Source organism: Phallusia mammillata, chromosome 2, assembly GCF_965637545.1.
Source record: "Phallusia mammillata chromosome 2, kaPhaMamm4.hap1.1, whole genome shotgun sequence".
Classification (NCBI taxonomy): Eukaryota; Metazoa; Chordata; class Ascidiacea; order Phlebobranchia; family Ascidiidae; genus Phallusia; species Phallusia mammillata.
The window spans coordinates 15,433,279-15,446,040 of record NC_137253.1 but is presented as its reverse complement, the minus strand read 5'-3'; the positions used below and the strand labels follow the sequence as shown (position 1 = coordinate 15,446,040).

Sequence of the window (12,762 nt, the reverse complement as noted above, 5' to 3'; positions counted from 1 at the left end):
TAATGATTAGTTATACAGTATGCACAGGTTTATTTTTAAGGTTTGGTTTGGGTGACCGCTAAGTAGTTTTAAGAGACCGCAAGTGTTTCATTTAAATACCAAAAAATAGCCATATTTGCTTAAACGAATTATTTATTAAGTCTATAGAGCTCTTCTAGCAAACGTATTTTTATTCCGACGTTTCGACGTCCTATACAGGTCGTCTTCATCAGGGTAAATAACACTGAATGCGACTAGAACAGTGCACGATAAACAAAGGAAAAAGCAAAGAAACGCAAGCACGTCACATTGCAACGAAATTATTTATTAGTTAAATTAAATTTTGGGAAACTGCTGGAGAAATTTGCCAAAACACCTTAAAAACACACTAAGTATGCAACAGTTTTGAACGTGCATTCAATGTGATTTTTTATGCTCAGCAGCACTTTAAATATCGAATATATTTACTTAGCTCATGTCTATATGTTTGATTAACTTTATCAAGTACATAAAACTTGACAAGGTATTGCAGCTGAAAACCTTTGCTTGCATAGAAATCAAACCTATTTTAGGCAATAAGTTAGAAAAACACATTACAGCACCTAACAGTTTTGTACAACATTTACGATTTCAGTAGGTTTGTACACATACTTATGTTTCAAACCTAACATTGTTTTACGACTATTTAACTAATTTGGGAATCATGCAGTTTCCAAGTCTTCATCACAACCTTGCCTATGGTTGTAATCTTTGAAAACACCAACCATCTTCCCCAGGTAACCAATTGGTTTTTAAATCATTGGTTTGCCTGACAAAAACAATCCTATCACTCATTCTTGAGCTCTGCCCTTGCCAAAATTCCATCTTCTTTGGCCGTACTGTAAACCCACCCCAATACTCAGGTTTTGGTATAGGTTTGTCCTTGTACTGCGTTTCAATTTTTGCTGCCATATCTTCCAAAGCTTGCCGACTTTCAATGCTGCTGCTTTGGAATTGACTCACATGAGCAGAAATTTGACTGGCCCTTGGTCTTCGTTTAAAGTAATGTTCACTTTCAGCAACAGGCAACTTTTCAACAGAACCCTCAATGCGAATTGAGCGACATAGATCAACCCAATACAACACCAATGCTGCATAAGGTGTCATCTCCAAGTCTTTGGCCTTGGCACTTCTGTAATTGGTGAAAAATACAAATCCATTTGGGCCAAAATCTTTCAACAGTACCATCCTAGCAGATGGCTGTCCTTCACCATTAACAGTGGCCAAAGTCATAGCATTTGGCTCTTTGATGCTTTCAGTGTTTCTAGCTATATCAAACCAAATTTCAAACAGTTTCAAGGGATTTTTGCTTCCAAGAGAACTCTCATTCAAGTGATCTCCATCTTTGTAAGGCGCACGGACATCAGATAAGTGAGCTTTTGACATTTTAAAAAACCTGTGCAGGGCTGTGGTCGTAGGTAATGTAATGGTTTCTTTATTTTTAAAGGTGAAGTACAACGAAACCTAAAACATGTGACTTTGACATATTATTTCATAGTTCAACCAAAATCCATAGACTTTGAGTTCAACTGCCAGCGCCAGGTTTGGACTCTCGTAATTATAGTAAATTCGTTAAATTTTGAAATAAATTCAAGTGACTGCATGTTAGAAGGATTGAAAATGATGACATTGGCTGTATACTTGTTTCAAGTTTCTATCATTCTCCGCCATTTAATCACAATCACATCAAATTTAGCAATAATTATTGCAACACAATGCACATTTTTATGCATGAGTGAATTGCAAGTTTTTGATGGCAATGGGAATTTTGATTTAGCGTGTTCGTTGTTTACAGAAAAGGGAAAATGAATTTAGGAGATCCACTAGATCTTAAAGTAGCTGCAGCGGCAAAATTAGTGTTGCAAGAGCTTGATCCAATCGCGAAGCAAAAACGGCAAGATTTTAGCAACGGCCCTCCACAAGGTTGGCTGATAACGGTAGCCAGCGGTGGGATTCAGATTTTTTGACAGCCGCTTCTATCACGAAATCATATTTTTCAGCCGGTTCTGTTACAAAAAGTCGATTGACAGCAACCAGTAATGCTAACCGGTTCGCTGATCTCATAAAATTTCGTGAGACGGTTCCATAGAACCGGTGCGAAACGGCTGAATCCCACCACTGACGGTAGCCTACTATGTATGCAGTGGTTCTTAACGTTTTAGTGCTTGTTAACTCTTAAAAGGCCCGGTGGATTTCATTTAACCATTTTACCTCTTTTTATTGAAAAACTATAAAAAATATCAACAAGATGTCACGGAACTAAAAAATTATGTTCCCTATTTAGGTAAATACCCGCAGGTTAAGAACCACTGGTGTGCTGTGCTCTCAATCGCGGAAGCCAAACACGATAAATCAGTGGTTCTTAACCAGGGGGCGGCAGACATTTCCAAGGGGGGCGTGCGTCCAAAGTTAAATAAACAATTTTATTTAACTTTGGACTCACGTAGGCCTACCCCTAAAATTTATTTTGCAAGTATGGTGCATTGTTTGCGAGCGAACAAAAAACAGGATTTAAAAAGAAACGAATTTTATGATGCAATAGGCCTACATAAGACAGGGGTCACCAAACTTTTTTTACAGCGGGCCGAATAATTTTAGCAATCACGTGCGAGAGCCGCATGGCTTACAAGCCCTGACCCAGCCCCAAACTGGCACTCGCGAGGCGAATTTGACAAAACCGCAAAGGGTTCATGTCTTTCCACGATCTTATTTCTATTCAGATGGTGCCGCTGTTTTATAGTTAAATTATGAAAAATTTGAAAGTGCCTCATCTACCAACTAATGCACCTTTATTCTATCACAAGGAAAACAACAAAGGCAATTGTTCGCGCACAATTAGTATGGTTTGCTTTTGTCTGTGACGTAATAAACTGCTTTTGGATCATACCTATGCCTTGTAATCCGGTTAGACCAAAGTCTATGGATTTTGGGTTAGACAAGGTAAAATTATATCTAAATGTATTCTGCATGTTTGCATAATCTTTAACGACGTTACAAAATGCCGGATCTGACCTCGGGCCGTAGTTGGTGACCCATTGTTTACAATATAGGCAAGTGGGACTTCTATCAGTTCCATTGCTGAAAGTGTTCGAAAAACAGCCGCTTTTTTGCATGTTTTAGGGAGGGGGGGGGGGGGGGGGGCGGGCGTGAGGGGCCGGAAAAACATCTTAGGGGGCGTGGACGAAAAAGGTTAAGAACCGCTGTGATAAATGATATGATAGTTACAGTAAGCAAAAACTGTTTCTATCGAAACTGTGTTTAATATCAAAACAAACAAGTTTTTAGTTTTGTTTTGAAACAGCCAAACACCACCCCTCCTTATTTATGTAACAATTCGCTGCCGGGGGTGACAATAGGCCTAGTATCTTCGGCAATGTACAATTTAACCAGTGGAAAGATTATAAATTAAAATGTGTTTTTACTTTTACAGCGCTCCTGTCGATACATGCCAAATACTTACGCAATTTCAGCAAGACGTTCTTTTTTACTTCGACATTCGCTGGATGTAGTGAGATCCGTTTGTTTTTTCGCATTACTGTTCAGGTGATATGTTGAAAATAATTAAACGGATAGGCTATATCCAAATTATTCTTTACCACTAAACGTTATTTGGTATCAATAGATATCTATAAAATCAAGATTTTCCAGTCATGTAGTTGCCTATTGTAATCACTTAATACACAGCAGAGAAACAAATTCGTTTTATGTCACCAAGATACTTTTTCAAAAAGAAAACTCATGACAGGGTACCGTGAAATGTTCAAAAATAGTCCACATCAGAAGGGATGCAACTAATACGAAAACCAAGCTTGTGATGAACCGCCAAGCGAAATTGTGGAACCGATCAAGGTTGTTAACATATTTCTACTAAGGTCTTATATTTTATTGTACGTGTTTTGCAGTTAAATGTGTCTCAACTTTATTAAGATCTATTGCACCTGGCGATAAGGGGTCCGTGGGCCCATCGTTTCCGAAGAACTATGCTCATCGTGATAGTTTGGCGTCTGCAAACCCAGAAATTTTACTAGATGAACTAAAGGTAAGCTTCGTTGCACAATTAAGCATATTTATAAAGCTTTACAAAATTTAGTTATTATTTAAAGGGTGTTAATTCAGTTTTTTTTTTATTGGATTAGAATAGTACAGTCTTTATTGTCACTACCGAGGTTTATGCCACAAAACAAATCAATTTTCTACCCGCAGACATTTTCACTCGATCTCTATCAGCGACACGAAGACCCACGAAACATAATTAAGTTTGAGCTAATTGAGGTTGACAGTCAAACATCGGGGACCAGACGAGGTTCTTTAAACGTTGGGTATGCGACTTTATTTTACTGATAAAACATCCAACTTTAAGAGCTGCACAAAGAGTAAAGCTGGAAAAAAATATTTTGTGACCCAAATAATCGTTTTTAAAAACATTCAATTTCATGTGTCCTTTTTTATTATTTTTATTTAGTCTATAGGTACATTGCTACAGAAGCTTCAGAGCAAACTATCGCAGCCACCAAAAATCATGCGAAATTGATAAATTTATATCGACACCGTTTTTCTCTTTTCAGACTTGCGACGATGCACATATACGAGCTGATTAAGGAGCTTTATGGCAACAGGTTAGTTCAAATGATGGTCAAAGACAAAAAGGTGGCGGATGTCGATTTAGAGTATGTATTTCGGTACGGCGCACTGGGTTACGGATATTCACATCAGTTGGAACAAACAGACCATTCCATAGCACACGTCATGAACGAATCTATGTTCTTCCGAAGTAAGTGTCGAACACATAACTAAATTTTAAATCTACTTTATACAAAAATATTATATCTATTATATATGAGGTATGCAATTTAAGCCCTGAACTCAGTTATAGGCACTCGCAACTTGCATGCAGTTGCAAAATTTTGGTATTCCCAATGACTTTGCATGCGTTAAGTTATAGATGTGTGAAGATATCTCATCTATTAACATAGTGTTAAATTATTTCCAGGCAACATTCCATAAACTTTCCTCTTGCTCAATATCTTCCGATACCTAATTATTTATGTTGACCCTAAGTTTAAATTTTACGTTTTGTGCTTTGTTTGTTCATAAATGTTTTATATTACGGTAAGTTAACCCCCCTGAGGAAAGAAAAGACGATGAAGGATTCCTGGACGGTTTGGAAATCCCTCATCCTGAGTTTGTTCCGTTTGTTTTGGACGAAAAGTCAAAGTTCAGTTTCCCCTCATCGTCCAGTTTGATCTTACCGCAAGTAATTCGGCGCAAGTGGAAATAGGCTATGTTAAGATTACGCAAACTTAACAACAAGAGACCTCTCTTTGGAAAATACAGACGAATCCGGTTAATCGCATACCGGTTAATCGCATAATCCGTTTAATTGCACCACAATTAAAAATCCCAAACCGTCGCCCATCGTTTGTTAAGAAAATCGTCCGGTTAATCGCATACCGGTTTATCGCATAAACCGGATATTCGCATCGATTTTCCACGAAATATGCGATTAACCGGATTGATGATCTCTATGTGAAAGTCGAACAGCCCGAGTATTTGGAATAAAAAACGACGATATGATAGTAAAATCCTCCGGAGGTGCATGTTTGCATTCCACACCAAATAACGCGTCTAACGTTGAAAATGGCACGTCTCGACCATAACATATTTTGGAAAAGTTATCAGAAGATCAAATCGGTGTTCAGTGTACCGCTGTGCGATAACAAGGAGTCGTTATCTCACAGCCGTGCACATTGATCCTTTTTTATTGGCTTATCTAATCGCCAATAGTTTAAATCAAGCGTTTAAATAAAGAGTTCAACGTGTTAAAATTGCGAAACTGGTGTTCCAGCCAAGACGCTGATTAATAATTTCTTGCTAAGTGCGAACTGCACCAAATTCGAAGTGTTAAACTGTATTGAAATTTAAACAATGTTAAATGTAAAACAAATGTTTAAAAATGTTTTCTGTTACATTGTTCATGACCCGCCAAACACATAATGGTTGTAAAAAATGTTAGATCGCAAGTAATCACACCATGTTGTTTAGATTCACGTAGTTGGTAACGTGCCAATGATTGCCATATTTTGTCTTCTGTTCGTGACCTTGCGCAACTTATCAGGTAAAACACCGATTAAGAAAGGCATTTATTCCTGTAGTATTTGTTGCTGCTTTAAATTTTTGAAGCAACGATCACACGTTGATCACGTGACAGTCACGCTAATCTTGCAGCTGCAGTTTTGCTGAGTAAGCTAGAAAGTAGCGCCACAATCTGAGTCGTTAAAGTTTTGCTAAAATCAAATATTCTTTTTGTCAATTGGATAACGGGTTATAATCGAAACTGATGCAGCTCGCCTTAGTGCCCTGGCGCTGTAGAATGTGCCAAAGTTTAAGTTTGACTAGGTTTCGGTCGTGTAGTTTCGGGTTTGGGCTTGCTTACAAATATGCACCTAGCACTTTGCCGCTTAACGCGTTGGTTTGAACTAGAAAACGAAATAGGTTAGAAACAACAGGCCATTTTACGTGTATATTAGGCGAGAGGCCTGGCACATTTATAAGGAAAACTACCCAAAACAAGACTACAACGTCATAAACCGCCTTCATAGGGAAGTTCCCAAATTTAAATGTTGGGCCGCTTAGCTACGATGCGATGTAACATATCCTTTCAAATAAACCTGACTGCAAGAGAAAGCACAAATCAAGCGAACTGTGGCGTGTGCGCCAATTAAGAGTGTGTGTGTGCGTTTCTACTGTTTCTTTAACACACTTAGGCGATTGCACCATAGCCACGACAGTTAGGAAGCATGACGTCATGTATTGCGCTGAGAGCAGCAATTTTTTCAATTCTCCGCAACAAAAGAGAGAAAATACTGCTCCGTTGCCATAATTAAGCGTCACTGCAACTTTGTTTCAGCTGGGGAAGTGAAAATGAGCACTTTTGTTAACGGCGTGTACTGTTTACATAGCAACCGGATTATCGCATAATCCGGTTAATCGCATCAAATACCCTTGGGAAATCAATGATGCGATTAACCGGATTCGTCTGTACGACCCTGTTTTGCAGGGAAATATATCGAACGTTTCTCAATTAATCGCAAGCAGGAAGCGACTGGCCCGGACGCGCAAGGAATATCTTGACCTCACAACACGTTATGACCGAACACGATACCTGGAAACCCTTGTTGCAAAACTTGGTACAAACTTTTTCATATACCGCCCAATGAACAAACTTAATGGTGACTGGCTGACTCACTGACCCCAGTTTATGATTTTATGCTAGAAGTAGTCAAATATTGTGAAACCATTTCACTTACGATGGTCAATTAAACATATATGACCAAATTTCTGCTTTCAAAAGCACTGCTTTTTACGATTTCAATCAAAAAATACTTAAATGTTTAATTTAAGTTCAAACTTTATCTCCTATAGACTTAATCCTATGCCAATAAAATCAACAACACATGGTAATTTATACCCAAATATAGGCTATTAAACGTTTGAAACTAATTTGTAGCCTTACGCAGGAGTTACGAGCGCTGATAGTCATGGCAGCGACGAAGATGACGATCACGACCCGCAAACTGATGACGGGTCTCCACGACAACTAGCTGGAATGGCATTGGATAGCAGACGACAGAGCGAGGCTGTTAAGGTTGTGGTAGAGAATCTTTCCCCATTACTCCTCATGGCACCAGGCTTACAAACGCGCGGACAACGGTGGGTTTTAATCATTTAATTATTAAATTAATTTCAATTAGTTAATTAGTTTTTGGAAATCCTAGTGATTTGGTATGAATTTACTGATGCTTTCAACATCAATACTCTTTGCAACTTTTAATTTTTAATGCGATTTTGTGTAAAACAAATTTTTGTGACTATCTCTGCCCTTCGTTTGGCTGATGAGGAGAATTTGCCGAAACATGCGACAACAAAGCTTGTCGCTTGTCACGTGTGCTGGGGCATTATATTCGCATTACATTCTCTAACATGTATCCATACTGAAACTTGTTTTAGTGTGACTTATTAAACTACATTCTACTTGTGAGGTTAATTTTCACAGAAGCATACAGAAGCAATGTTACCGATATATATTTTTTTCTGGTCACAGTGTAGCCTACAACTTTACGCTGCTGGTCAGAAAAACAGATGTTAAATTGCGCACCGGTCAGAAAATAATATGCGACTGTCAAGGATTCCGTGCATACAGATTTATTACTTATCACAAATCAGTCAATATGACGCTGACTGGGGGCTGTTTTGGTTATGCTGCTGTGTTGCGAGCATCCACCTGGGTGTAGCATTATATAATCGATGAAACCCACACTGCCTTTATGTTTACCCTTCATTTTTTTACTGATCTAACTCAATTCAACGTTTAGATCTGGGGTGATGAACAGGCGAGCCACATACGACCAATACAGCGAAGACGACTCTGAGGGCATTGATGAAACTAAAACCAACGCTGGTCAAGAAACAAGCGTGGGAAGCGAAAGCAAGTCATCGCCACCAACCGGCGACAAGAAAGGCTTCATGAAAATTCTCAAACGGAAAGTTCTTGCTCCTATGCGGATGAAAAGAATTCTAGAATCTCATCAACAACAAAATTCGCGGGGTTCTGATGCTGGTCAAGATGTCGTTGTTGAGGTGACTCCACCGGAAGAGGAACAACCGACAAGCCAGGTACATAGACTGAGTTTTTCTATGAATTACGTTTTGTTTTTATGCTTGTTGCGCCATTACAAATAAAGAACTGAGCTCTAAGTAAAAAGGTCTTTCGTCAAATCTAAGTAAAAAGGTCTTTCGTCAAATCTAAGTAAAAAGGTCTTTCATTTTCGTCAAACCTTATTTTTAAAGATTTGGTGTTGCACCGGAACAAAAAGATTAAAGCGATTTGCTAAAAAACTCTAAATTGTTAGGATTTTTTGTCACTTCTTACTTATCCAAATGTAAATCATAGTACGTTCATCTCAACTTTACCTAAAATAATATTTTTATTAGACGTTCTATTTGTCTTGCTCAATATTTGTGTTTAGTTTCGGGATCTTGTGCAACGAATGAGTCGTGCTTCAACATCGAGTTCGCCTTCAACATCTTTGTTCGCACGTAAACGAAGCAGTGCTGTTCCAACCGATCGTTCGAGTGAGGACGAAACGTGATTTAATTGCGACAATAAATTAGTCACTATGTCATTGCAACTGAATTTTTCCTGATTATGAGCTGTATAAGTTTCAAAAATAATTGTTTGTATATAGACACGACTTTTATTCGGTCAAAAGTTGTTTATACAAATAAAAACAGCATTGTTTATCATGCAAAAACGTAGTCTATCTTCTTTCAATCACGTCATCTGTGTTCTGCAAATCATTTCGAACGTTTAATTTAAACAAATAATCACAAGCTGTACAAGGCTTTTATGTTCTGTGAATCTTACATCAACGATCAAGTCGAGGATTCGGTTGTGGCAGCTTACATAATTGTGGTGTTGGTGAAAATACTTTTCCAGTGCCGGTAAAACACGGTAGTACCACTCGATCATCGATATTTCTCTGTAGAATACGATTGAAAACATTAATTACGACAACACATAATGAAAGGACCGTATGTCTTGTGATCAGTTTTAATTTTTTGTCATCCTTACCTGACAAAAAGGCTAATGAAAAGGCTAAATGAAAGTCGCAATCTTGACAGAAAAGCATTGTAGGAGCTAACAAAGCTTTACATTTTACTTACTCCTCATTCGAGTCCATGAAGTTATACAATTCCTTCTCCACATCGACATATTCTTCTTCGCTTAACGTGTCCTCATCTAAAATCACAGTGATAAATTTAGTCGCAGCGCAGCATATGCTTGAAGTGATATCAAATAACATCCAACATTCCAATCAACATTGTACAATGCGGGGCCTAACAGATCTTACATTGAATTTGTTAGGTTCAAAACCATAAACGGCACCTGTTCGAGCTGGCTAACTTGCCATAATGTTGTATGTAAGTTGTAAGTCGGGCCGGGTTCGGGCTTAGGTATTTTTTTACAAAAACGGTCTTGATTTCACACTCTGTTTTAGTATTTATTTCAAATAAATTTAACAAGCTAAGTAGATAGTGGCTAGACTTAAAAAAACGCCTTGTTTGTTATTGTCCATAATGTTTGTTGTCTTTGTCTTTCCGGATACATCTTTATGTAGGCCTGTCAATCAAACTTTCGGGCCTAAACGGATTACTTAAAAACGATTCCGGTCCGGACCGGGTTTTCGGGCTTGTATGGGTTCGGGCCCGTTTACAACTCTGGTTGGACTATCAGGTGATTGTTACAAATGTAAAATTATTGATTCAATAAACTTCGAGTTGCATATTCTTTATGATCTGTTTGTTTGTGTTTACCTTTTAAAAAAAGTTCCTTTGCTATGTTTTCAAAATTGTCCTCAGATTCTTGTTTGTCAGGATCATCTTTGTCGGAGGCCAACAGCTTTAGCTATAATTGTATGAGGTTTGAAAGAGTGTAATTTAAGGCAAGTTGCCAACAGTATTGTCAAACGTGGTTAAATAATTTAGCTACCTCTCTCTTTTCGTTTTCAAGTCGCTCCTTTTCCTCTGCTTTACGAACAAGTTTGTCCTGCAAAATCGTAAGATTTTAGTCATACACTACCAAAATCTTTCCGTTATGTTTGTCAAAATTTAGTAGCAATAAAAAAATAACCAACTTATGCACTTACCCGCAGAGTTAGTTGAAAGTTGTCGACAAGCACGGCAATAAATAGGCTGCATCAAAAAAGGTTTAGCGATATAATTTGCAATATGTGCTACTTGAAATCGCTATACTCACTTGAGAAACACGAAATACTCAACAATAATGTAGAACAATAAGAAGAAAAACATTCGCACATCAAAGTAACCTATAAAGCAAAATGTGTAAAAATGCTGTGAGCATTCAGCTCCTCTTTGAATACGTACTTTGCAAGATGTTCACAATCCTGCATTTTTAAAGCAAACTGTATAGAATGCACGCGTTAAACTTTTTTTTTTTAAACTGTTTTACCAAGTTTGTCAGTCATTCCAGTGAATATTTCGAACCAATCATCCAATGTTAGCAACTGGATCAAAGTGAATGAAGCTGAGCCAAAGTGACCAAAGTGCTTTGGATCTTTGGCGGAAAACAATCCGCGCCCGATTACAGCGAAAATCACTGCAATAGCAACAACAGTACGCTTGCATCAATATATGCATTACAATTCTGAGCCTTAATTATAGCATTGACTTATATCAAAACAACCTAATCCTATTGCCCAAGCGGTTTAATTATGTGGGTGGCTTGAATGGAGTGTTGGCAACTTTTAAACTAGAGGCGCTTTCCAAGAAGTTTCAAAATATCGCCCATTAAACATGACAATAAAGTAGGAACAAACTTTTAGTACAAAAAAGCATTTTACCCAAACAAATTGTCATCAACATCATAATCGCTCCGAGAGATTGGAAAGAGTGAAGACAAGTTATGAGAATGACTTGGATATTTTCAAGGAAGCGGATTGTACGCAATACTCGAAGGGATCGAAGTGCTCTTAAGACACGCAGAATTCGAAAAATACTCGCTCCACCCCCAGTGAACGTCCCGGCTCCAATAGTAAGAGGTGCGATCATTTCGCACATACTTGTGCAAACAATAATTAAATCTGTGAAGAAAGACACGCATATTTAATTTATATCGGAAATAGTTTGTGGCTACTTAAGTACCGTCGAAATGCTGACAATGCGTTATATGTCATGTGTTTGTTGCATATAATCCGTTAAAATTAACTGTTCTTTAGTTCAATATACGAAACCCTATATGGAAGATTTATCAACTCACCCAAAATATCCCATCCTTGATGAAAGTAATGCGTTCTCCACACGTACATCTTCAATCCACACTCAATTACGTAAATCGCCATAAAAATTCCGTCCAGCACGGCGAAGTAGTAATCGAATCTAATTTCAAGCTCGCGCCATGTTGAAAGCACCAACATCAAGGTGTTCGTGAGAATAACGGTCATAATAATTGTTGTAAAAAATCTTGACTCGATAAACTTGTACATTGCTGAAGTAAAAACAAAGTGAAATTGAAGACAACATATTTTCGGAGCACACAGTAGTTATATTTGTATGGCACAGCATGGCAAATATGTGACAATGAACAAATACAGCTTTTTTTCCTATGTTGTCTTATAGTCGCTAAATTGGAAGGAATCACTTAAGCGTAATTTGCCAAAATCAGATACCCACCTTTTCTAAAGTCGCTTGCTTGTTCAAAGAAAATAAAATGTTTTTCGATTTCATCTTGTTGTTTACGTATGTCACCAAGATGGATGTCAACACTTCTTAAATCAACTATGTTTGTCCCGGAAGATTGAAATGAACCTATTCGCCGCCCATCCAGGCTACACTTTGATCAGAAAACATGTTGTTAGTTTTACAGTATAATCATGGGTACCATATACTATTATTCTCACCTATAACGTTTATTCGAAGTATGAATCGCGTTGCTAACGATTGTCATTTTGAGTTTAAGTGCTATTATGGCATTTTATTGACAACATTACATGAAAAATTACTCACACCTTTTGTGACGAAACAACTGCGTTTATTTATCAATAGACTGAACTAATCATTTTACGCAACACATTGAGGTACGAATTTTCAATTGAGCCTTTCAACAAAAATATATTCCGGTCAAATTGAAATCCTATTATATCTTCCGGTCAAATCCGAATAATCGTC

General features: G+C 37.8%; 3 protein-coding genes across 3 annotated transcripts; 1 reads left to right on the top strand and 2 right to left on the bottom strand.

Annotated features, from left to right (window-relative positions):
- Positions 1–245: 245 nt before the first annotated feature.
- Positions 246–1,764, bottom strand: LOC145212778 (pyridoxine/pyridoxamine 5'-phosphate oxidase-like). Its single transcript, XM_080081029.1, has one exon. It carries the CDS (start codon positions 1,402–1,404, stop codon positions 715–717), a length of 690 nt encoding a protein of 229 aa, XP_079937155.1. The 5' UTR covers positions 1,405–1,764; the 3' UTR covers positions 246–714.
- A 6-nt stretch (positions 1,765–1,770) lies between these two features.
- LOC145212765 (uncharacterized) lies at positions 1,771–9,299 on the top strand. The gene is made up of 11 exons (XM_080081015.1): positions 1,771–1,941; positions 3,449–3,561; positions 3,764–3,867; positions 3,946–4,057; positions 4,222–4,337; positions 4,584–4,789; positions 5,133–5,272; positions 7,076–7,205; positions 7,536–7,728; positions 8,391–8,691; positions 9,045–9,299. Exons 1-11 carry the CDS (start codon positions 1,824–1,826, stop codon positions 9,165–9,167), a joined length of 1,656 nt encoding a protein of 551 aa, XP_079937141.1. The 5' UTR covers positions 1,771–1,823; the 3' UTR covers positions 9,168–9,299.
- On the bottom strand, positions 9,259–12,541 carry LOC145213061 (cation channel sperm-associated protein 1-like). The gene is made up of 12 exons (XM_080081303.1): positions 12,533–12,541; positions 12,268–12,427; positions 11,855–12,082; positions 11,439–11,678; positions 11,048–11,194; positions 10,835–10,904; positions 10,725–10,770; positions 10,568–10,624; positions 10,393–10,483; positions 9,742–9,817; positions 9,443–9,557; positions 9,259–9,365 (listed from the first exon to the last, which is right to left on the bottom strand). Exons 1-12 carry the CDS (start codon positions 12,539–12,541, stop codon positions 9,336–9,338), a joined length of 1,269 nt encoding a protein of 422 aa, XP_079937429.1. The 3' UTR covers positions 9,259–9,335.
- Between the last annotated feature and the right edge of the window lie 221 nt (positions 12,542–12,762).